Here is a 27,576-nt window from a genome sequence, read left to right on the forward strand (position 1 = left end):
TAAATTGATTGATTGGAAATCCTTAAGCACAGGCAAAATCCCAATATTTAAATATAGGAAAATATTACAAAAGAATATTTTTACAGCATAGATAGTTTTAAACTGAGTGAAAAAGAACAATATCTATAGGAAAAAAGAAGAAAAAAACCAGGAATTAATAACATATTTTATTATTACAGTTTAAGCTTTTCAGTTATACAATTTCAACTTGTTCATATAATATTAAATACTAAAAGGATGCTGTTTAACAGCAATTCACATTCAAAAATAAATATCACAGATATATTAGTTACTCAATAACAATATCTTATTTAAAACCTTCTCTCTAAAACACTTTTTTATAAAAATAATTTGATTTAAAAAAATTATCATTTCATATTTTTACTCCAATCTAGTAAGCAAAAAAAAAAAAAAAAAAAAAAAAAAAAATTACTTTTAATTAATTATTAGATGCAACAAAGAGAATTACAGTTTTCATATCTAATATACAAAATAATAATAGTATTTAAGTATCTTAAACTTATAGACATGTAGTATGTCAACATTTTAATTAAATGTAGAAAAAGTAAGAGATTAGAATTAAGCTGCTCATATAATTCTGGGCTTCATTTCCTGCATTCTGTTGAAAACAGAAATTATATAAAGAAAACTATACTTAAAAAATACACAAAATAAATTTGCTCCCTCTACTGGACTGAAATATAAATTTATACTAACCCTGAAATTCACTCAGTTTTATTTTATGTTATTTACGTACATAAATTTTACAGTACTAAAAATAGTATAATAAATATAAAATAAATGTTTGTATCTTCATGTGTTCCCTTCAGACATTTAAATATTAAAAAAAAAAAAAAAGAAAAAGAAAAAGAAAAGAAAATAGTGGCACAGTATGATGAAATGTATGTGTGTGTATATATATACAAAATACATTAATTAAAAAGTAAATTAAAAAGCCTAAAAATTATGCTAAAGCTGCAAAGTAATAAACCAATAATTCAATATATATATATATATATCAGAAAATAAAAGTTATAATATTGATTTTTGTGAGATGAGATGTTAGAAAAATGACTTCAAGATTTATTCAGTTAAATCTGGCCTTCTGAGAAAGAGCTAGGCTGAATCTTTCTTTGTTTATTCTTTTACTAACTATTAATTTATTATTTAGTTTTTTTAGCTTGATTCATTAACGATTACAGTAATTTTATTATTCAGTATAAAAGGTTTTCACAAATTAATGAATTTTAATTAATTCATATTGTGACTGGGCTTTATTTGCATGTTTCTTATTTAAAAAATTTTGAAACTGAAAAATATATACCATATCATTTGAATACAAAATTAGCTGCAAGATACTTAGATATACATTCAAGATAATATGTGATAAGTAAATAAGAGTAACTTTACTAATTCGGTACCATATTAAAGGACCCATTTTTAGAAAAATTTATTGATTCTTCCTTAAAATTACCAAATAATACTTGAAGAATAAATCATAGTTCATATAAAAGAATTTTAGCATTAATATTACGATAATTACGATAACAAGATAAAACTGCATTGAACAATATGTTATAATTTATACGCATTTTGATGCAACTGTTCAATTTTGCAGTGTTAGAGCTACATATATGTAACATATTAAATATGAAAGAAAATTATTAACTTTAATTTTAGCAATAGTCCTGTTTATTCCCCATTTTTATTTGGCTATTTCCCCATTCTGTGCTAAAAGTATAAATTGTTTACAATAACTTTCTGGACTGCTGCATCTGAAAATTTATCCAATTCGTACTTTCTTATGTTATCATGCTGCAATGCAAATAGCTCTCATCCAATCAGATCAAAATTTAAACAAAGATACTAAGTCTATAAATAACACTGTTACTAATTTTATAACCTTTTTTTCTACTTGGCCTTACTTCTATTAGCCATGTATAGTTTGCTGCTCCATTTTACTCTTTGGCTAAAAAATTATAAGCTGTGCAAATTATGAGGTGTATAGTACACCCATAAATGATGATATGTGAATCTATTCATGCATATCAAGGATTGCTTTGTTATGAAATAAAACCATGTTGAATCATAATCATGGCCACATCTGAAAGCTTTTCTTCTCTGTTATGTCATCTCAGGTATGCTTGCAGCTGTTTTTCTAATCTCAAGATATCTGCAGGATTCATGTTAGATTTACATTTTTTATAGCATTATGGGTAAAAAGAGAAGCAGTAAGCAGCAGTTTAGCTACACTGAGGTGCAAAAAGAAAGTGTGTAATTATCTGGCATGGAAGCTTATTAAGAGAAATATTTTGGTTCTCAAAAGTTTTAAGTTTCAAATTAGCTATGTAACCAATGTTATGTACAAGTCATAGGATATGGATAAATCTAAAAATGACACAGCCCAAAAAAACCCATTACTATTTTTGAATACAGAGAGGAAATACCAAAATTAAAAAGAGAAATTAAGGGGTTATTGCTAATTTAAACTGATTTACATATTACATTTGCAAATTTTGAGTTAGATTTTATATCTCACACAAATATTCTGAAAACAGGCACGATTAGAGTGCCCAGTTATCTGTGGGCACAAATGTCAGCTGCAATAAAAATTAATATTTAATCTGTCTCAGCTGCCAAGTTGCTGTTAATTATAGATCAACATCTATGCAAATCAATTTTTCTACATTATTACATGTATAGAGTACAAAGTCCGTAATCCGGACGTCCATTATCCGGAATGATCTATAATCCGGACCTCAACCGGACCACAAACTTTTTTTTGTATGCTTTACGCATGCACATAAAGAACGGGCGCGCATACATAATGTATGTTTTACGCATGCGCGCATTGAAAGAAATGTTTAATAAAGTAAACAAATAAATGTTAAGCTTTTTTTTGGTAAAATTTGATACCCTTTAGATTATAGCTCTTTATTTAATAATTAGCTCTTTATTTAATAAATTACGGTTTCATATTTTTAATTGTATAATTTCTGCATGCTATCTTACCAGATTTAAATTTATGATCTATAATCTGGAATCACCGAAGTCCCGAGGAGTCCGTATTACTGACTTTGTACTGTATCATAAATTAAGTAATAATCTAAATATGTAAAGAATAATGAAGGGTATGATTAAAAATTGTATAATGTCAAATGAATAAAAATTATACATGATACATTAGTATTATGAGCTTCAAGGACAACAGCCACATCAGTTTAAGAGAAAGTTTCAGCAATCGTATAATAACAGCTCACTTATAAATACACACAAATGTACAAATTCTTCCTCGGAAATTATTCATCTAAATATAAACATAACTGACAACAGATACAATCCCGCAAACACACAAAGCCTTTTATTACCCTCTATGATAAAACTGACAACATTTTCCACCCACGTCAACTTAGATATGCCAACTTAACAACATTCTTATACATGCCATTTTTCCTATGAAAATATGTATTTTACTTCTAAGTAGCATTTTTATCTTTTACCATAATTACATAACCGTATGCCCTCAAAGATTATGTGAATGTTACACAAGTTTACTGTATTTGTTGTTCAGTATTTTCAAAAGAATGATAATCTGTGATTTGCATGCAAAAATGATATTTCTCATTGCCATTATATTTCACTAAAATTATAGCAGTTCTTATGCACATAATTCTTATGGAAGCATAAATTAGAAAAATGATAAACTTAATGTTTAGAAGTTTTGAATCTTAATGCATAGCAAGACTTTTTTTTTAACACATTAACTTGCTAATCTATACAACAAATTTAAAAACTGCACCAAAATCAAATTATAATTTATCATCAAGTTCAAAGAAATATCGCTTTTACAAACATTCACAAAATTTCTTCTTATTAATACTTTCAAAGCAGAGAAAACACTCAACTTAGTAAGTGCAATTCAATGCACATTTTAATGACTCCTTGCATCCTCAAGAGCAAGGTTATTATAATAAGCAATCTCTACAGTGAATGCAGAAGGGGACTCTTTATGATCACTGTACGAAACAGTCACTATAATGAAGAGGCATTATAATGAGCTTCAACTGTATGTGATTTTAAATTAAGGATATATAATATTTAGTGATAGTCCAAGCATATTAACATGAACAGCATACAGGTAAGTATACATTTTTTCTGATATTTTTACATCTTGAATATATATTTATAAAGTTACTGAATAAAAGAAGTGAAAAAAGATTTAATACTTGAATGAGATCTAAATAATGATTAAAATAATTAAACTTTGTTGGGTTTCTAGAGGTTCTTGTAACCAAGTTTGACAGTACACAAGCATAAACAGTGAATAATGGAGCCACATCACTTTTCATATCATATTTCTGAGTGCACTTACAAAAAATATTTTTATAAAAGCTTTTTTCTTTCTTTATTTATTTATTTTGTAACAGTTGCAATTTACTGACAAAGAATGGAAAATTGTGGACACTTTAGAATAAAACAGCATTTATATGCTTTATAAAGGCACTTATTATAATTTTAAGTATTGAAATAGGCATTAATAGGCTTTTTCTACACATTTTGATATATAATCTTTAATTAAAACCTTATTTCAGAACTAATCTCTCATCAAAAGTGAACCATTCATAAAGAGTTTCTTTTTTCTCTGGAAGTTACAGTTCTTTTATATACATGATTCTATCACTCATTTTTCTAATATTGTATCTTTCTGATACACCCACTGAAAAAGAATTTAAATAAAAAAAAAAAAATCATTAAAAATCACAGGGTATGATCAAATATTTTATGTATGATAATGCAGAAATTTCTATGCAAACACCAGGAACACACTGCGCCGTAATTCGCACGTTTGACACCATTTCTTATTTAGAAATTTTCTCTAAAGGTGCTTGTGATGTTCTCTTTAAACAAATTTTCACCTAAAAAAAAAAGATTATGCAATAATATGTGTAATCGCAAAAGAAGTTCTAGCATAATAAGCAAAGAAATATTATTAACTTTCAATATGAAATAATTTAGGTCATTGACTTTAATTTTTAAAGTAAAATAAAATGAATGTTTCTATTATAAAAAAAAATGTGTCAAAACATTTTCATTGTTTCTTTGTCTTTATAGTCTTATCTTTCTAATTTCAGATAAATTATGAAAAAAATATTTGGTAATTATAAAATTATTATAATAAGTTAGAGAAATTCAAAGTTGCTAAATTTTTGGCGACCCTCTACTGCAAGTCCTGCGATCCCAATTGGTGTTGCAACTCACAGTTTAAGAAACTCTGGTTTAGAAGAATGGGAGAATGATTAAAATACAAAAATCAAGTACTTGCATAAGAGTTTTTTTCTCTTCATTTTTACTAAAACAGTCTACCAATGTTTTGGAGACAATTATATGAAAATAAAATTTTAAATTTAACAGCTTCTAAAATTCATTTATATAAAGTGTTTGAAATGCAATAAAACAAGATACATCCCTAAGCACAATGGTGAAAAGAGAGAATGGAAAAAGAGTGCTTTATGCAAAATCACAAAAGCCTGCTTATGCCAAAAGCATTCAGATCGATGGATTTGTGCAGTATTTTTCAACAAACACTTTGCTTGTAATTTTCCTTATGGGGAAGGCCCAGACATTATATTTCCTTTTTATTACATTGTTTAGAAAATTATTTCATCACATACAGAGAGAAAAATTGTCTCCACTGAAATAAAAAATGAAAATGAGAAGACATATCAGTGAAATAAAAAATGAGCTATACCAGCATCAATTATTTTTAAAACTACATTATTATTTTTATACAGAATTCACACATATACCAAATACTTTTATCAATACTCCTCTAGGTTTTAAAGTTCATTCCCAATAAATTTAGGGCTTTGCTTTTACAACTATATCCTTACTACAGACTTCACCTCTATATTACAACTGAATTCCATGTGTTACCATCTTGAGAAAGTATTTTCAATTCATTTGATTCTCCCTTTCTCCAATGCAGCTTTCCAGGCAATACTGAGAGTTTACTGAAGTTTCTTTTTGAAGATCTCTGCAAGAATAGCATACTCAAAATTCCATAAAACTATCAACAGGTCTATCCAGTTAAGGCTCTTGTGCTAAACGTTTTCATTTGAGGTGACATTTCAGGAAATATTCCATGGATTTCTTTTCATTCTCAAAATGATAATTGTGAACTCAAGTTTAATTATCTATAATATTCTTCTTTTCCTACATCATATTCAGGGCATTCCAAAAATTCCTGAAAACTGCAAACTCCTTCCACCATTTTTTGAGACAGATATACAATAGCCATCTGACATAAACTTGTAGAATTCAAGAACACAAATAGTATGCCATTCTTTTCTTAGAATATGGCAGCACTTTCTTTTCATTTGATGTCATACATGTAGACCAGTTCTTCAATACAAACTTGAAAGAAGTTTGCACTGAAGCTCTTCCACAGAATTTTTACTTTATGTTTTGTCCTTCAAATCTGCTTTTCCAATTTCTCCATCATAATCATCACTAAATAGCTTGAATTCATCCATGAATTTTTACTGAAGATACTTTACTGCAATTAAAAGTTTGACAATAATAACATGCTGCTTGTACTGACTATTTGGATATTGTTTCACTTCACTATGCACAGCATAGGAACTGTAAACATCATGATGTTCAAAATCAAGTTTGAATGGAAATACCATGCAGATAGGCAGGTCAGATTTTAGCTAAATATGTCAATCAAAACAAATATATTTGAGTGCAGATGAAATGTACTAGCTGGCTGGCCTACACTACTTTGTAAAATTAAAAATAGTTACATTCTTATTTTGTTTTCTGATAGTAATCATAACTTGTGCCTGACCTGCAAGTTTAGATATTAATTCCTACTTTTTTTATATATACGTAATAATCATATATACGATTTGTATCTTTAAGGAATTTTAGTAATACATAATCAGGAAACATTTTTCAAAAGTATCTCACAAAGAATATAATTCTTAATAAATTACAAGAATACATAACATTACATACCAAAGATTATTTTTAAAATTATAAGAATACAGGGGAAAAGGAACAATGATATTTATAGATAAATATTAAATAAAAATTTACATCTGCATATGTTACATTATACATCAATAATTTTCCTGAGGTTTCATAAAACCCAAGAAGCAACAGAAAATTATTTTTTATGAATGTTATTTTTAACCAATTTTTGACCAATTTTATAAACCATATGACTGATGTAAATTAACATAAACATATTAGATTTGCCTTATAAGTTTTCCCCACCTCTGAAAAACACAAAGAAAGATCACAAAAATGTTCAGTTGAACTTAATCATAAATCTTCTTCTGCAAGCATGCACAAAAGTGTCACTATAGTAAGCAGGAATAAAAATAATTCCTAAATGTTTCATGTTTACCTCAAATGGATTTCCTTCTCAATTACAACAGAAACATAGTTTTGGTTTAATCTTAAACTTTAGCCTTATTTAAGTGAGTAATATCAAGGAAATTTTAAAAAACTATGTATCTTCTACTGCTCCATTGATTTGCTTTAGAACGAATATGTGAATGAAGAAAAATAACCACCCCAAACAATCTGGTTTGGGAGGAGCATGGAAGATCCACAAGAGAATTCTCAAAAGAACAGTAAGAAACATTTTTGGATTTTTAAATCTTCAGTTTAGCTAATCAAGTTAAAATACTGTGTTACAATATCACTTATATTAGGGTTCACAGAGAAGAGAAATTTATATTATAGATATCATTACAAAAAGAGAAAGGCTACATCAGGTTACACAACAAATAAACTACAATCTCTTTACTATTTGGCAGCACCTATACAAAGTCCTTCAGGCTCTCAAGAGAATCTGCCTCATTTTAATTAGTCTTTAGAAATGAAAGAAAAGGATGCATAAATAACTTTTACATTTATAATATGCAGACAATGGTAAAACATTAAAATAAAATAGCAAAGTTAATTTTTTTAAAACCTTAATTTAATATTAGAAAAAATATAGCTCATATGGTACTTGCAGTTAAGTAACTTCGTTTGTTTATTTACTTGCATATTCAATCCTAATCAATTACTTGTGAATCACTAAAACATATTTCAATAAATGGATGAACACAGAATTACTGGAATATTAAGACTGCTCTTAAAAGTCCCACAGGATTTTATTTACTACTGTATCAAATAAATGGATGCACACTAAATTTTCAGAAACAAATGAAGTCTTAAAAATAACTTAAATTTATATGAAAATAATTTACCCCTGTTTATTTGTGATATAAACATTTTAAAAAAGGTTATCAGATGTAAATTTAGAAAGAGATGACGTAAAATCCGAAAACATTGACAATCTACTTTGGTGTTAGATTAAGGAAAACACTACACTGACATTTGCATATGGTGCAGGCTTTCATCAACAAGTTTAACTCAGGAACAACAGAATAAGGGCCTTTAAAAATGGTATAACTAAAGACAACCAAAATTTATGCACTACTAGAAAAAGTCAGATATCGCTAATTTTGTTATTTTGAATTGCTTATTATAAGTTAACATTCATATAAGAGATATTAAAAAAGTAAATAAAAGATAATAAAATTCATGTAAATTTTAACTTATTTTTTATTTATTTATTCGAATTTATTTATTAAATTATTAATTTATTATTAAAATGATCTAATATTATATCATCTAGTCATGATTTAGTCTTAGATAAAAATTTTTGCATCAGAAAATCCTTGCTGTATATGATAGGGAAAAAACAAAATGTTTTAGGGTCCTTTCTAATTATCCACATTCCCACAGAAAAGAAGTGAAAAAATATTAATGTAAAAGGTGTGGAAAAGTATTCTTCAAGCAAAGTATGTTGTCAAAATAGTTTAACTATATTATATATTATTTATATTTATTATAACTAAGTTATATGGTAACCCTCAATGTTGCTAAAAATTATTAATGTGGTAACCTGGGTATGTATATAGCATGTGTCTATTTTTCTCGTACATAATTTAGAAGCTACACAGAGCTGAGTTTGTGCATGTCTCCGACTTTTTTTTTTTTTTTTTTTTTTTTTTTTTTTAAGTGAAAATAAATTGCTGTTTACATGGACAAAAGAGCACAAAAAAATAGGGGGGAATACTGATTTATTATTAATGTTTCTTTTTCATTTTTACTGATTAATTGTTATATGGATTTGTTAGGATGTCACCTGTTCTTTTACTTGACAAAAAATTAATTGCCAATGTGTTCATAAAACGCTTCCCAAAGTAATCAATAAATTTGTAACAGGAAGCAAATAATCGGAAAGTACTGCATTTTGTTTCATTTTGTATCTTGTATATTAATTTTGCTATAATAAGACTTCCTTAATTTTCTTATTAAGATGTTATTTAATGAACATATTTACTGAACCTTATGTTACTGGTACAGCAATAATATCTAAATTATCATCATTATTACTTTGTGAGTATTTAAATTTTCATCAGATATCACTAATTTTGTTATTTTGAATTGCTTATTACAAGTTAACATTCATATAAGAGATATTAAAAAGTAAATAAAAGATAATTTATGTAAATTTTAACTTATTTTTTATTCAAATTTATTAACTAAATTATTAACTTACTATTAAAATGATCTAATACTACATCATCTAGTCATGATTTAATCTTAGATAAAAATTTTTGCATCAGAAAATTCTTGCTGTATATGATAGGAAAAAAAACATACATTCATTCCATTATTCCTATAATTAATATAAGAAAATTATGTAGCAGATGAAACTAACTTGGATAAAATATTATTGACTACAATTTACATTATCCTCAGCATAATAGAAATTAGCAAGTATTTTCATAGCTGCACTTATTTCAACAATATTCAGAAAAAAGATATGACCTAATAAATTCAGCCTGGTTGTTGCCTATACCTGGCAAATACTTGATAACATGATAGTCAAAATTAAACTCACTTATTCATGACTTACTTTATCAAGGTGCATGTTTTTGTTTCATTTCAATGTATTTCTAAAATACACTACTCAAAACAGTTAAGGGATACTGTAAGTTGGTATGAAGTAACGACATAATCGACAACTTTTTTAACAAAAATGAAATAGAAGAGGTTAAAAGAGAAAATTATAATGTTTACACAATCTGTAATATGCAAATTTTGTCAGTGACATTGAAAACTATGCATTGGGAATGAAAAGAAACCTGCGGCATTCCTTATGTAGGAGGAAACTAAAAACAACGAGCACATGTTGAATGTTTTGTAACAGTGAATAGGATGTCTCAGCAAAATGATTTAACAGAGTTGGTAGCTTGGAGGGCCATCGATCATTTAGGGGCAGATCAAATGCAATGTGCATACTTGCCAACCTATGACACTCAAAAATCAGGACATTTTTCACAATGTTAAAAAGACTTTTTAAATGATAAAAATATAGTTTTTAATAATGAATTAACTTTAAATAGTTACTAATTCTTAAATGCAAGCAACACAAAAATACCTTACACATAAAACCATTTTTATTACTTGCATCGTTTAAGAAAACAAAACAACAAAAAAAAAAAAGACATTTTAATCAGTTTTCGTACAAATGTTATGAACAGTGGCATATTTTGCTTTCGTTAAGGGAAAAACTTCATAATTTTGTTCATAGCAACTGTCACATAAGCCTGCTTTCGCTAATAAAAGTTTCTCTAATGTGTCATCAGGGACAGGGACAGGGAAAAGTGGACGGAGCACCAGAACTTCGTCAGTGACTTTTACAGGTGTTGCTCCGCCGCACTACTGTACCCCGCTGGGCTTTTAGTTGGCCCGCATCGGATGCTAGCCTACCAAGACATTTACATAGTAATTTTACATTAATATTAGACTTACGTATTGAATATACAATTACAAAGACATATCGCAACACTGAAAAATCCTCTCATACTCTCCATTACTATGAAGAATTAAGATGGCCAACATAATTTTAGGCAGTTTACTATATTTTAAAATTCCATCAGCACCTTTCAGTTTTCAAATTAAACTCCACTAAATGCCAATCCAGCTGATTTTATAACTTAATCCAAGTTTTCTATTTGTAAACTGCAAACTTGCGACCGCAATATTTATCAGTGACAACATCAATATCATCATCTTTCATGACTAAATGAAGTAACACAGGAAATCTGTTTAAAAAGTAACTTATATCAGAAAAATATGCACTTGCTAGAGCAGAAACATCAGCAACTTTAGCATGCAAAATCACTTCATCGTTCACTGGAAATTTATGTAGTATGTAATCACATACTCGACAGAAGTAACTTCTAACATAAAGATAAAACTTACTGTAATTTCGCGCGTATAGTCCACGGACTATCTGTGTTTAAAATGCGAATTTTTGAAGCTGCGGACTATCCACCAGTGCGGATAATACGCTGGTTGTTCACGGTTAAAATCGTTGAAATTTAAAAAACACGCTGTCGTGAACTGCCGATGATCAAATATAAAAAAAGCGCGAGATTCCAAGAAAACATTCGTATGTATCGTATCGATAGTAAACCATTGAGCATAGTGCAGAACGAATGAGTAGTAGCAAGTAGAGCTCCTAAAATCCAGGCTGGCGCATCAAGCGATGCCGGGATATGAGCCAAAGAAAGTCTTGTATGAGCACTCACTTAGCGCAACCAGAGTCTTGTATCCCAGTATCCTTCGCACTGCTTTAGCGCAACTGCCGGGAGGGGAAAAAGTAATTGATGCGTCAGCTCGGTTTTTAGGAGCCATAGTAGCAAGTACCTGGAGTACAAAAAAAAAAAAAAAAAAAAAAAAGCGTGATTCGTTTACTCGGTGGTTTGGCAACACCGAGTGAGTGGGGTCGAAGGTCAAATTTCATTACCACTTATGACGAGTATAGCACGTTGCACAGTATTTTGTCTTTCATCTTCGATAACGTTGATGAAACATCACCGGGGAAAAGATGGAAATAGAGAAGCGGGCCGTTATTGGTTTAATCCTAGTATTCGGTGCACACGGGATTTGGCTACTTTTGGCGACTTTATGATGAGCAGTAAAAATGGGACATATACGATGAGTAGTTAACGGGTCATTTAAAAAAAATATATAGTTTAACATAGTATATACTACATATATAGTATATATACTATGTATATACACACATAGTATATAGTGCATAGTATATATATAGACGTTCTTTGGATCATTTTTGGTGTTGGCGATAATTTTCAAAGTCGTGCCAAGGCTGCACCGTATACTAGGATTTTACCCCGTTATTTTGAAGTGGACGAGAAAGCGGTGAGAAATTGGCGCAAACAAAGGATGTGTTTAAAAAGCATGGGAATATTGCCGTATTAAAAAAACGTAATTTCGGACATATAGTCCGCGGACTATCTGACAATTTTTTAAATTTTTTTTATATAAAATCTTGCGTGCGGACTATACGTGCAAAATTACGGTATTTTTGTCTTCTTCTGAAAGTTCTTCTACAACTTTTGTAGTTGCAGCTCCTATTACCAAATCTTCCTCTTTCTTCTGATTTTCTAGTTCACCATAAATCACATCATATATAGAATTACAAGAAAAAAGGCTCCAGTAAAAAGGCAGAGAACAGAAATTCTTCATTAATAACTTTTTGGTCTTTTCTTTCCAAAGAAAAGTTTAATTTTTCATTTTTTTCAAAAAAACTCATGTTGTCCTTGTGTTCGCACCTGTTTGAGAACATCTACCCTTCCACCATGCGAAATCGAAAAATCGCAACGACAGACGGTAAACATCGCATATTTATTACATTTCCTTGAGGAAATAAAGGAAGGAAAGTCAACTGTGTACTATTTTTGAAACGTACACGAGTATTATACCTTTCTCGCAGACATAACAAAAGATGATAATTTCTAAAACTAGTTCCCGAAGGCACGCAAACTCACACAACTCGGGACAAGATGAACAAAATTACTAAAAGAACATCCAAACAACAGCTTTCTTGCTTTGTGCTCATTAGCTATATATGCCAGATGACACACAGTGGAGCTCGATGCCAATTGGTGAACTGGAGAACGACGTTTCTGGATATGTATGCTCTCACTCACAAAGCAGAAATTCTCATCTGATTCACAAGGTTTTGTTTTAGATATAATCTAGAGAAAATTCAATTGCTTTCAGACATCCAAAATCACCTTTTTTGTTCATATAATAAAGTATGAAACCAAGTTCCATAAAAATCGTGAGAAATTTTAAGAATAAGAAAAAGTCGGGAGAAATATATTGTAAATCGGGTTGGCAGGAGAGCGGTCAAAAATCGGGAGAGTTGGCAACTCTGAATGTGTTATAGCGGAAGTGATGGGAATTTTTCAAACTGTCATTTTTCAGTTTATGAAATCAGTTTTTGGAAACTGTATATGTTCACCATTGGCACAAGGTTACAAGCCATTGGTACAAGGTTGTACACCTGCAACAACAGAATAAGGATTGGCATTTAACGCTAACAGACAGATGATACTGCACCATGACACCACTTTCTAGCAACAACGCATTTAGAGGGCGACTAGTACCAGAGTTTATAATGTTTACAAAAGCTTACAAATGTACTCAAACTGTTTGAAATTGACTGTGAGCATGTGGGCTAGTATGCTCGCAGACCTATGGTTTGTGTTTCATTGACACAGGGCTATTGTGCTGCTTGTAAAAGGTGGGCATAGGGGTACCTCGGATAGGGATGAGATGAGTGGAGTAATATGCTCTTCACGGATGAGTTCTGCTTTAGTGTACAACTTAACAATAGGTAAATTCCCATCTGGAAGGAACCTGGTACATGGAATACTCCTGCATTTTTGCCTGAAAGTGTCTTGATTTGGTGGAGGCAAAGTGATGGTCTGGACTGGTACTTCTATGAAATGCTGCACCAACCTGCATATTATCAGGAATGGAGCACTAATGGTTCAGAAATGCAGGGTCCTCAGACCTATTGTGATCCTTTACACTACAGAAGTCGAGGATAAATTCATTCTCATTGATGATAACATCAGGCCACATTGTGTTCAGCTAGTGGATGATTTCCTTTTTGACGAAGGAATCCTTTGAATGGACTAGCCAGCAGGTCCCCAATATATGAACCCAACAGAATATTTTGGGACATTCAAGGACAAAGGGCTGCTAATCACTTATCACCTGCAGAAACAATTAAACGGTTTGAAAGCTCTCTTCTATAGGACATTCCACTTCCTCACTGATAACCTCATGGATTAATTACTTTATAGGGGTGCAACACTGCTTTCAGTCAGGAGAAACCATACTTGTTATTGAAACTCATTTGCATCACAAAAATCATATTCTTTATTTGTTTGTACAATATGCATAAATTACGCATTTTTTTGTTTACCGAAAATATTGTCAATAAAATTTAATTATTCCTTGTTCGTTTCTTCTTTTTTGTTCTCATATCTTATAACACTTATACATCATGTATCAATCACTAAAACATTTCCTCATCCGCAGTGTATGTGCAAAATCATAATATCCCCCACCTGTTAAATTTAAACACTTTTTAATCAGTGTTTAAATTTAACATCAAAGGTACATAATGGTTACACCTAAATAACATTAAGATACTTCTCTTTTTTTTTATTCATCTAATAATTAACGGATGAGCAGATATTTTTAACTTTTCTGTTGATGTTCTTTTTATAATTAAGTGTACACTGCACTAAGAGGAAGGGCACTCAGAAAGAAAAGAGTGTATACTTCAATGTCATCAATTATTTTCCAGCATAAAGTATCCAGAAAACAATGTACCTTTTAAAATATTTGCAAGTACAAAATGAGACATATTTCTAAATAAGTCCTAAGTTACTGCACCTTACTGAGCTCACTTTAATTCATCAAATAACAAAATAATTTTCAAATCCTCTATTAATGCATATAACAGAATATATAACAGAATAAAATAATGCATTCATATCAATAATAGGTATTAAAAGAAGGAAAAGAATTAAAAATAAATTAACCAATGCATAGTTATTATATAAAGAATCAAAAAATAAAGTAACACAAAGAAAAGAAATTTATCTTACAGTTATTAAACCACCAATGACACCAATAAAGAAGCCTGTTAATACATCCAGCAAAAAATGTCTGTTATCCAAAATCCTTGATATACAGCAGACTATGGTCCATATTAAAGACAAAAGAGGAATACATCGAATCCACCAGGTACACAAAGGAGTATTTTTGCAATGCTCTGCTTTTGAATAAGTATACATCTAGAATGAAAAGAGAGAAAAGCCTTTAATAGCAAGTAAATACTTGCTAAATGAAGAACATAATTTAAAATATTTGATGCTTTCTTTCCAGTATACTCTCAAAACAAATTACCACAATATTGTGATAAATGATTTATTTATTAACTACTATTTTTATTTCTGTGCAAAGCGAAGACAGACTTATCCTCTGTTTTTTTATATACATGTAAAAAATATATTTTAAAAAGAATTTTACTGTGACATATTCTGAGTATTTTAAACATTACTCTATATCTCAGTGTGATTTACTTACTCAGTTTAATTTCTTCAACCATTATATTCAAATACATATATATCATATACCCCACTGCATATAGTTTTAATATATGGGTTTTAAGTGTTCAAAACATATTACTTAGATTGTTGATGTCCTTATGCACAGAGTGGTCATAAAATTACCTGACCAATAAAAGATGATTTCAGAAGCATGGAAAGCAAGAAACCTCTTGCAACTTTTGCAAAATTAATCAGGGTGACATGTTTGTGATATACGAAAACAGTAATCTAATCCTTATGAGAGTCACAGCTAACTCAATCATATTTCAAAAGTTTCTGATACAAACACCATGATTTCATGATGTCATGAGATTCTACATGAAAGTAAACAGTACAAAGACTTAAAATGGTGCGTGTAAAGTAAAAAATAACATAAATCATGAAGGAAATAAAAAATTAAAGAAGACAAGTAAAGATGAACTGTTTACTTTTAATGAGTACTGGTCAAAACACAGGTATTAGCAGCAATATATATATGTAATATTTTGGCAGTCGGGCACATGAGTGAAGCTTGGCAATCTGGTCACATCAGAATTCTGGATGACCAGATGACAACAATGATGTTGTGGCTGAGTGTAAGGCGGCATCCAATGACAACACAGAAGGATTTAAATTTATAGCTCCATATCTTTATTCAATTCAAAAGGCAGATCATTATTCTTTACTAAATAAGATTAACGTTAAATTCACTACGTCGTAGTATTTGAACAAAGGGAGACAGATGAAAAGAGCAGCAGCATAGGTCTTAACAGCAGTAGAGTGAGAAAGTGGTCTCTGAATCAAAATGGCGTGAATTCTTGATTTATAGAAGTGGTTACCTAATATGCTCGAATGTTCTCGAAAGTACTGGTCTAGGGGAAAGATCCTGAAATTGCGAAAAGTTAATTAGAGGTGGCTTGTTTGCAGAGAGCAAAGCCATCGTATTTTTTATATTTTACACATATATCACCTAGGATAGTCTATACTTTCTTCATCATATTTTCCTTTAAGCCACTCAGTGTACAGGAATTATTTCAGAAGATTCTGGACTTCAGATAAACTCATAGCCAGAAATCCATCAGTCTTAGATTGGAGAAGAATGAGATTATAAGAATAGAAAATTATGAGAAATGATGAAATTATATCCAAATTACTTAAGACTAATTGATTTACATATCATTTGTGTAGACAGTGCTGAAGAACTGCTTGTGGCTGCTACACTATACAATTTTAATTTTAAGGGTGAAAGATTTCTGAAAAACCAGGGTTCTAGGAGACTTTCAGACATATCTCCTAAACCCTACAGTCACTTGGCATCAGGCGACAAAGACTGTTATCGAAGAAATAAAACCAGTTCTTATTTAGTTGCTTCATAAATATGGCTTTGACAAAATTTGCTTAATGCTTTCATAGTACAAGAATTTTCTACGTAACACAGATTCATGGGTTTATAACATTGCTTCTGTAAAAGTCTCATCCTTCTTTTCCATAAAACATCCAATTCATGCAGAAAATTTGGAAATGTAATCTTTATTCTGACTAGTAGATACTTTTACATCTCACCTATAGTGCTATCCTTTCACTGGTGAACTTGAAACAGCTGTTCTATTGAGGGCATTGGCTTGTTCACCTGTTATTATTTAAAGACTGTTAACCTCTTTTTTTTTTTTTTTTTTTTTTTTGTTCTATACACATTGTTTCAACACCTTATGCTGTTATCATCATAAAGAATATTGAGCTATCTGAAAATCCTGGTACTTATATTAGAAATTTGTTAGATGCGATTAAATTAACTGTAACTATGATACATATTCTTACCCTGTTTTCACATACTGTGAAAGTATGCCCCTTTTTATAATGAATTCCTCATTTTTTACACTCCAGAAGTTGCCATTAGTTAGTTAAGTTACACTATAACCAAACAGTAATTAAATGTGATAATCAAAGTGTTTGTTCATCTATTCAGACCAGAATGATGTTTCTTCGAGAAGTGTGGAAGAAATTAACTATGATGTTTCTGCAGGACCTTCTAAACAGGACAAAATTATGAATAATTGCTTTTTTTTAAATTACAAGGTTGATTACTTCTGCAACAAAATGCACTAAAAAAATTAAGTAATTTCTCATAAAAGAATTCAGTGAAAATTTCAGAATTCTCATTTATTTGCAATATGTTACATACTCTGTTAAGGATGGTGTAGATCAGATATTTAATCCACAGGGGCAATTTGCCCTGAAGGACCATTAATTTCGTTTAGGCATTTTGCATCGAAAACTTTAAAAGGCTGCATCACTTTTCAAATCATTGCCACCATATATTATCACCCTATCTTATATTTAAAGAAATTAAATAATGAAGAATCTGCATAAATGTATGTATGTTTCTCGCATTGTGATAAAACAACAGTACCTAGAGCCATCAAAATTTGAATAATGTAATCTTCCATAGAATATGGGCCTAATTTCCATAGAATATGGGCTTAATTTGAATTTGAAATTTGTTTTATTATCGATTTCAGATTTTGTAACACTTCAACAAATTTTTGATTAAAAAACTAAATGATTTCAAAGTGAGCAATGGCAACACTATATGAAAAAAAAAAAAACATTTTTATTTCCAGCATACGACACTCTGTATCGGAAATTCTAATGACATGCTCATTTTAAATTAATTTGCGATATTGCTGTTGAACTGAATTTTATAGTTTGAGTACATAGAAGATGATATTTAATAAACAAATTTAACACACAAAATGTTAATAAACAAACCTTTGGATGTAATTTAAAATCTGAAACCTTTTAGATTTTTTTTTTAATTCAATTTTCTTTTCTCTTCTTTTTAAATAAATATCCGAAATTTCTATTTTTACTGCTGTTGTGAAATGAAATTGAGTTTTAAAATCCATCTAAATTCAAAGATGTGAAAGCAGATGTCTTAGGAAGAACAAAAAGCTTCTATGCATATACTCAAAAATGAACAAAAAGTTTATATGTTTATATGTATATACATAACCAAAAAGATTATTGTAGGCATACAAATAAAGTTTATACATATAATGAAAATATTTAAATTACTTAGTAATATAATAGTGTTTAATAGTGTTACATATGAATAAAATACAAATATAATAAAATGAAATAGAAAACAATTTCTTCTGATTAATTTTCACCACACCAAAGAAGCTTGCTAACTGTACCGAAAAATTTCCAAAATCTTATTTTAAAAAGTGCCATTTGCAATACATTAAATCTAGTATGATAGACAAGAATGCATCATTTCACATGAACAGAATGTAATGGAAGCAAATTTTCTTTTCTTTTGAATTTATCCATTTAAAATAGGATAGTGCATGAAAAAACAAAAATCTTCTGCTTTATGATACAGATTCAATTCTAAAATTTGTTTTAATTTTTTTATTTCAAATTTTTTTGCTATTATTTCTGCATAATTGCTATTTTGTCATTTTTGTTATTGACATGAACTGAAATTCAGTTTCAGCATCTCAAAATTCACAGATGTAAAAGAGATCTTCTAGCAAGTGAACAAAAATGCATGTAAATATACATATTTACCACCCCCCCCCCCAAAAAAAAGAGAGAGAGAGAATTACAAGCATACAGAAGATCAAATTAGATGCTTTCCACTAAAGTGGAAGAAACATTTTTTTTTTTTTTTTCTGTGGAAGAAACTTGCCAATCCTCATCCATACTGCTCATATTCCAGATCAAAAAGCAAAACTGTGCCACTATATAAAATTTTGACAATTTTGGCTCAAGATTAGCAATGATTATTAACTGAATATTTCAACTAATTTGTGTTTATGTCACTCATGACGGAAATCACAAAAATACCCACTGAGTCAACCATCCACCAGGAACTTGAAACTGGGCTGAGCTATCTAGAGGAGTGGTCTTATCCACTTGATCACTAGCAGCATTGAAATACTGATTTAAAAGAAATGATACAATTGCCCTTACAGTAATTTGTATAAACAAGCTGTCTCAAAACTAGGGTTACAATCTCATAAGAGAGGTAAAGGACATCCACGCAACTCAAAATCATGTAGCAAGGCGGCTAAAAGTAGGGAATGACATGTGTAAGCAGTAGTCTACACTGAAATGAAAGGATGCCATGTAAAAGAATATGCATTTTAATGTATATTCACAAAATGTACATTCACAAAAGTAACAGAGGTCAATGAAGCCTTCCTCTATCAGTTGCAATGAAAGGCTTATATTTTTGACACATGGTATCCAAAATATTCTGCAAGATTTCAAGCATGTTTTGGAATTTACTCCACAGCTACTGTGATATCTGTAATCAGTTCCTTGGTGATATCAATAGGAGTGCCATACATTTCTGTTTTATATACCCAAAAAAGTAATCAAAGGCATGATAGGTGCAATGATAGAGCTGGTCAGTGCACCCAAGAGTCATGCTCAATCCACTGTTGGTCAAGCGTTATGTCTAAGCAGCCCAATTTACAAGAGGCATATCAGCTAACCAGATGCTATAAGCTTCATTTTTACATTATCACTCAGCCCATTAACTTTTACATCCGTGTGTGAAATGAAGCTTCCCTGCAAGAATGCTCGGACTACCATATTAGATAAGTATACCATATTAGTGAAGCATTTTTGACCTTGCATTACCATATGATTCTTAGTTACTTGAGTGCACCCTAGCCTTCCCACAAGTTTGTGACCCTGGTATTGAAACACCCTGTACATTTAAGTGCAATCCATTTACTTTTTAGTGATGGCAAATAAAAATCAGTAAAAGGAGTCACTTTAATACATAATTTGAATAACATCTTTAATAATAAAAAAGAATATCCATCATCAAAACATCATTTGTATTTGCCTTTTTTTTTTTTTTTTTTTTTTTTTTTTGTGCTCAGATCTATTGAAAAGAGTTGAAACATACCCTGATTTTCACGAAAAGCTAAATATGTGTAATGTTTTACACCATGGCTATCTTTCTTTGATGATTTTATAAAACCTGGTTACATAGTTTTTTTTTTATTTACTATAGAGAATTTTTTTTTTATCAGCTCATCACTAAAGTAATGAAAAATTCAGTTAAAATGTATTAGTTACTTCACAATTCTTTATTAAAAAAATAAAATTCTCATAAAATGTTCTCCTTTAAATGATGAAGTATTTCACTAGTTGTGATAAAAAATTAGCTCTTAGGCTCTACGTAAGCACTCACTATTTTTCAAAATTTTCTTCGAAATAATTGAGCCAATTAGGTTACTTTACAAACTTTCAAAGTTGGCACATAAATATCAACAAATCAAAATTAATACAAAAAACTACTCTGCTTACAGCAATAAATACAAATGCATAAGATGAAAGAGAAGAATGTCCAGAAGGAAATGACTTGTAAATATCTCTTTCTACAAGCCATCGTGGTCCTTTTCCTGTGCAATTAAATGATGTAATATACCTGAAATAAAAGATGTCTTTTAATCAGAAGTATGCAGCATACACTTGGAGGTAATAACTAACCTGTACACAAATAAGAACACTAAATAAATGTATACAATGACAGATAACAAAATTTGTATAAAATAACTATAATTAAATATCAGAGTAATTGAATGAAATTACAAATAATAAAAACTATGTAAAATAACCCATAACTAAATATCTAATGAATATGGTGAAGTGCACAAAAGCTATTTGTCTAAGAAGAGAAATGCTTTACTTTATTCAGTAAAGAGGAAATATAATTTATTCTACATTCCAATTATCTTCCCTATTGAAAGAAAAAAATTATAAATAATATTTTTTATTCATTTCAATATATTGATTATTCCAGTCATTGCAATAAAAACTATCTGGAGACAAATAAACTGCAATTCTCAAGATTTAACACCAGATATATAATACTAAGAAATTTTGTCATGAACACATAAGACAGAAAATAGTGACATATCAACCATAGAATCAAAGCCAATAATGTAATCTACGCAATCTTTGTTTTTAGATGTACACTCCGAGATCATACTGAAGAACTGAAATGTAATGTGATCTTGTAAAGTCAAGTTTCATCAACACTTCCTTAAACTTCCAGAAAAAAGATTTATAAAATTTGTATATTATCTCCTAGCTATACATAACTATTATTGCAACAATTAAAATGAGTTACACATCACCACTGTTATTATTCAATTAAGCAACTACTTTCATTGCATTACTATTTTTTTGGTGTAGAATTTAAAAAGCATTTAGTTTAGCCTTAAGTTGATTTTCAATTTTATATCATCCATTTTGCATGCAGAATAGTTCTTCCACCTGAAAATTATTCTGTAAATATTATAAGTATTTTCAAAGTTAATATATAGGTATGTGTTTCACTGACAGCAAATTTATATATTTATTACAGTGTTTTCCAAGATAACTACATATTCTTCTTATTTATTTTTCCACTATCCCTCCTAATTTTTAATGAAATTTTTGAAAAAAAAAAATTTAAAAAGAAGACATTTATGTTGTTATAATTATGTTGACATTTATGTTATAATATATTTTAATAAAATTGCTTAACTTTCAGTGAGAATTAGATGTAGTAAATGCATATAAATATGAATATTCAAAATTATACAATACATTCAAAAATACTCATAACAGTTGTTAATTTTTAAAAAGTTACATATACATTCCAATAAATATCATCTTAAAGACTGTTTTAACTTGGAACAAAATTAGGACAGGAAAAATAATTTTTGAATAAAATTGCCAAAATAGTCACTCGCACTATGCTATTTATCTCAAAGAGAAAAACAACAAAAAACATGATAAAATTCCAAGTGCTTGAGGAAAGTAAACATAAAAAGATCTGGATAGTTTTTCTATCACAAAATAGAAGTCAAATTCAAACGACAAAAATAATTATTTGTCAATTGCTTATTAACATTTAATCTGAAATTTCATCTAAGTTTTCCAACACAAGATACATATTAAAAGCAAAATATAAATTATTCATTAAGTGAATTATTATTATGCTCAGACTATAATTAAGAACATATTTTATCTGAAAATCATTATTTGAGAATTTGGGGATTCTTTATTATAAAGTGTTTCTCAACTTTTCATAAGAAAATGTCTCTTAAAAAAGGAACATTTACATTAATTGGAACAGTAAAAAGTCTAAATTAATTCAAAAGTTTTCAAGTACATAAGAACATCAGGCCGATCATCGAAGATGAGTCTGGAGACGCCCAAAGCAGTGTGCCATTCTTGCTTTCACTTTTGCATGCCACACAAGCCCTCAACCAGAGTTATGGTCTGGGATGCCATTTCCCACGATAGCTGGACTCCTTTGGTCGTCATTAGAGGCACACTTACAGCACAGCGGTACATCAACGACATTCTGAGATCTGTTCTGCTACCATTCCTTTTGCAGTACCTTGACCTTATTTTTTAGCAAGATAATGCCAGATTACACAGGGTACGTGAATTTTTAAAAGCTTTAAGATATATTTACTTTTGGGCATATGAACAGTTGTCCAATAAATGGTGCTAATATCAGTTGGATTTATCTGATAAGACTGTTTTTGATTGGAATGATTATATGCATGAAGGATTTGGAGGCTAATCGAAATATTAAAATTGGAGGGCCCGGAATGATTGTCAAAATTGACGAAAGCCTTTTTTAAGCAATGAAAGAATAATCATGGTTGTATCTTGCCACAGCAGTAGGTCTTCGGTGGAATTTGCCAGGAAACAAAAAGAAACATTTCTAGTCAGAGTTCTAGACTGGAAGGCAACAATAATGCATGAAATCTAAAATAATATTGCTGAAGGCTCAACAATAATGTCAGATTCGTGGCCTAGATATCAAATAGAGGAGCTCATTGCTGCCGGTTTTGAACATTTTAAGGTGAATCATGGATACAAGTTTGTTGACCCATCTACGCAGACTCCTATTCAACACATTGAAAGGATGCTGGGTTCTACAAAATGGAGGAACAAGCGACAACGTGGGACAAACTGCCATCATTTAGCTGAATTTATTTGGTGGAAAAAACAGGAAACATATTTTCTGCCAAATAAATTCAGATGCTATTTTTAAAGCTATTTCCCACCACTTTCCTCACCATTAACTTCAATGTTTTCTTTTAACCAGTTTTAAGTAAATTAATTTGGTAAAAGTATATTTTAGGGTACTCCTTGGCGAAACTTGGCGGTACATGGATACATTTGCTATTTTGGCCTATGTTGCGGTGATTTTTGGTGCCAAAATTGCCGCTATGGAAGCCAATATAACAAGTCAAAGAACTGCACAAACTTGGTATCCATGTACACATCGACCTATTTTCACTTTAAAAAAAAATCCTCGAATTGCACAAACTATGCTTTACGCACTCCCTTGAGTTTGTCCATGTACACATCAATATATTTTCAATTAAAAACTCAAAGGAGCACTCAATTCTACAGTAGAGGCAAACAAAAAATACATAATCTCAATAAACTACATTTTAAACCAAATAATAAAATAATACAAAAAAGGAAAAAACTGTTATGTATTTTAGCACTACACAAAGCAAATATCTCCTTACCTTATTTAGAAATTCATTTGTCTTCAGTCTGTGGCACGCAAAATTCCTTAACAGCATTATAAAACTATCTAAACTACAATCCGTATATCTGCGTCGCCACAGAAATTCACAAAAATAAGAGTAAAAAATATGCTACATAGTTCCGGACTATGGATACTAAGTAAACCTTCATTTACACACCAGTCAATTAATGCACTTTTTCCCTTTCGTTCCAAATCGTACAGAAACTTCAAATTAATTCTACTATATTCAGCCATTGTACTGTCTAAACAATAAAACAAGCGATGTACTTCCTAAGCAATACACACTACAAAAGCCCTTGAAAAACATCCCATGATTTAAAATTTCCCAGAATAATGCAAACAATTATGTCATAATAGGGTTTCCATAACATTCAATTACTCAGGTTACCACAAATGATACAACAACTTGACGATAAACAAAACAACAACTTCGCGATAATACAAGGGGCACCTTAAAGTCAACTCTACCCATTAATTTTAATTTTTTTCATTTGTATTTACTATGTAGTTTAGATATATATATATATATATTTGGTATTTTTGGTTTTTATTTCTTTATAATTAGGGCTTTAATTTTTAAAAGAATTTATAAACATAAACCAAAAAAGGGCAATGAACATTTTTATCGGCAAATGTTGCTAAGGTAGTCGTCATAGTACGTAAGTATCGAAAAGGTATTAACCAGTGTAATGAATGCTCAAGTACATACTAAATACTAAAATAATATACATTAAGTACATACTAAACTAACAATCTGAAAGTTGTCATGCTTACCCATCAGAACACTTAATGCCACTCATATCAGGAACACACGAGTCAAGAAAATGAGGACGTGGTTTACTAAAAAAGAGTTTTAGGAGTTCAGTCACTGCTAAAACATAAAGAATTCCAGTGTAGTAATACTTCAAATATAAGCAACGTCTGGGCTTTATTCCAACTTCAGAATTTTGTAGAAGAACTTCAGATATAGAAATCTGAAAGAAAACTGATGATTTATAATTTGAAAAAATTAATTTGATTACACACACACACATATATATATATTTAAAGAAAACTTTACTGTATATCAAACCTTTACTTAACCTTTTACCGAAATTTAATACAATTGTAAATTCTATAAACACAAATTATGATAAAAAAATGCTCGAAGGCATAAAGTAATTAAAAATAATAAAAGTACTACAACATATTATTAATCCATAATCATCATTTATACACGCATAAATAAAATTCCTAAGCACAGTTAAAAAAAATAAGTAGTTTAAAATACCTTTTTATATAATTACAATACCAAACAAAAACAGTCACATCACCAAGTTGCAAAATGATCATTTATTACATTTTTTTATTTTATTTTCATACAAATACTTAACTATTATTAAAGGAAAAATAACTACTTTAAATTCCATTAAAAAATTTTAAGTTAACACTAAAAAGAAACAATAATGTGCAAAAAACGTAGTGATCACGAATAGAAAACAATCAGTACCATCACAGAAAAATTATGAATAAAAGGACCAGTACTATAATTTTAATTTATGAAAAACAAAAATCTTAAAATATAATTATAAAATTCAGATAACTTCAAATGCTCTCCCTTACAAGCAATTTCTTAAAAAAAGGGGGGCCAAAGCATACAAATCTAAGATAACTTCATAATTCTAGAACTATTTGGATCTTGATAAAATTTTTAAAAAATAAACTATTACACTTACAAGCTAAAATTAAAATGTTTGTTAACAGAAAAAGGAAAAAACATGTTTTTTTAATACTATAAATGCCAAACAACAATTCAATCAAAACATGTGTTTTTAATTCATTTTAATTTTTTAAAGAAATGGCATAACCATACTCTTAAATTTATAAACATAAAATGTATTGTTATTTTTTATTATCTTAGTGATACCAGTTGTAGATATGATATTAATTTATTTAAAATATGCATTGGTTGACATAAATATATGGGTTTGTTCTCAATGCTTCTGAATACTTTCGTTTTTATTTTTGGCAATACAGATATATGTGTCCTATTATCTTAAGAGAGTTTATTCATTCCTCTTAAGAGTCTGTTTAGCAGTGAGGCAAATATTTTGTATACCATTTAGTGAAACATTTTTCATATTTCAAATGACAAGAAAAATATAATAAAATTTTCAAATTAATTCTGACAATTACGTGAATGTTCCTCTCATAGTTCACCAAAAAATTGAAGCAATTAAACCATGGATTAAATTTATGCAAATTTTTCTAAAGTTATGCTAAGCAGTGCAAACTGCCCATCAGAACATGACAATATATCCCCTTAGCATACTGTCCCAAGAAAGCAGTTTGGTAACTGACGCACCCAATGAAAAGGGGTTTAAAAACATAACTTGATTTGCAAATGACTATGATGTTTCTTAATTGTTTTTATTTGCTATTACATCTAAAACGTTTCTGTTGAAAAACTCCAGCATATTTAAAACTTTTCTATGTTACTTTTATTTGATTTTAGTGTCATTTTAATGATATTTAATTAATTATGGAAGAAGTAAATGGACCCTATCATGTATCCAACACCTAATAGAATATTCAATGCAACTTGAAAACTCTTGTCACAGAAAAAAAGTGCATAACCTCTTACGAAAATGCTTTCACTTTCCTTCTATGCTGAAAATATAATTACAAAAGTTTTCAAGTAGTAATTTTACATAATTTTTTTAGAGGAACACAGGGAAAAAGAGAAAAATATTATCATGCATTAACAGGAAAATCATAAAATTAGAGACAAAACAATGAAAAAATTATTAATAAAATATCAAAAATTATTTTATGAAAAAATGAACTCACAAGTATACCACAGATTCCTAGTAAAACAGCAAGCAGCTGCACAAAATGAATAGAATCACCTGAGTAGGGTTTCTTGATACTTTCATCATCACAGTAAAATCCTGCACCTCTGCCAACAGGTGCATATCGAGAATTTCCCCATATTAGAAACAAAAAGGCTAAAAATAAAATTAGCAGAGCATAAAAAACTGAAATATTTTTATATCAACTTGGAAGGATTTTATTAACAGAAAAATTCAAGAAACAAAAAAGTCACTAAAGCAGTCAGAAAATAAAACTCATTTCATCATTAAACTTACAAAAAATTCTGAAAGGAAAATGTGTTAAGGTAAACTTAAGAGTCATCTTCCTTTAAATTTATGTGTAAGAATACAGGGAAAATAGTAATTATAAGTGAGTTCTAAATAGCAACATTAAATATATATATATATATATATATATCACAAATTACGATAAATCAAACAATTATTTAAGCATCTAACCACGCTCCCAAATGCGTAACTGTTTCTTGATATCTGTTTGAATTATTCATTTTCGGGTAGATAACACAATGCGGAAAACGATTAAGAATTGCATACACAAAGTTTCCGGTTAGCT

General features: G+C 29.5%; 1 protein-coding gene across 1 annotated transcript; it reads right to left on the reverse strand.

The window, feature by feature from the left end:
• Positions 1 to 151: 151 nt before the first annotated feature.
• LOC118183333 (phospholipid phosphatase 1-like) lies at positions 152 to 27,576 on the reverse strand. The gene is made up of 6 exons (XM_035352837.2): positions 27,279 to 27,576; positions 26,980 to 27,137; positions 24,925 to 25,124; positions 20,889 to 21,009; positions 15,075 to 15,263; positions 152 to 4,916 (listed from the first exon to the last, which is right to left on the reverse strand). The coding sequence occupies exons 1-6, from the start codon at positions 27,322 to 27,324 to the stop codon at positions 4,860 to 4,862; spliced, it is 771 nt and encodes a 256-aa protein (XP_035208728.1). The 5' UTR covers positions 27,325 to 27,576; the 3' UTR covers positions 152 to 4,859.

This window comes from Stegodyphus dumicola, chromosome 3 (genome assembly GCF_044657685.1).
Source record: "Stegodyphus dumicola isolate Sdum_Otavi_A_Nest chromosome 3, ASM4465768v1".
NCBI classification, from domain to species: Eukaryota; Metazoa; Arthropoda; class Arachnida; order Araneae; family Eresidae; genus Stegodyphus; species Stegodyphus dumicola.

What these genes read in the sequence shown, in the direction of transcription:
- LOC118183333 (XM_035352837.2), bottom strand. Translation starts at nt 27,324, where the DNA reads ATGACTCTTAAGTTTACCTTAACACATTTTCCTTTCAGAATTTTTT. An exon ending in GGCATTAAGTGTTCTGATGG is followed by an intron (nt 21,010 to 24,924) that starts GTAAGCATGACA and finishes CTTTTATTTCAG; the next exon opens with GTATATTACATCATTTAATT. An exon ending in TCATTGGTGGTTTAATAACT is followed by an intron (nt 4,917 to 15,074) that starts GTAAGATAAATT and finishes TTTTTTTTTTAG; the next exon opens with GTGAAAATTTGTTTAAAGAG.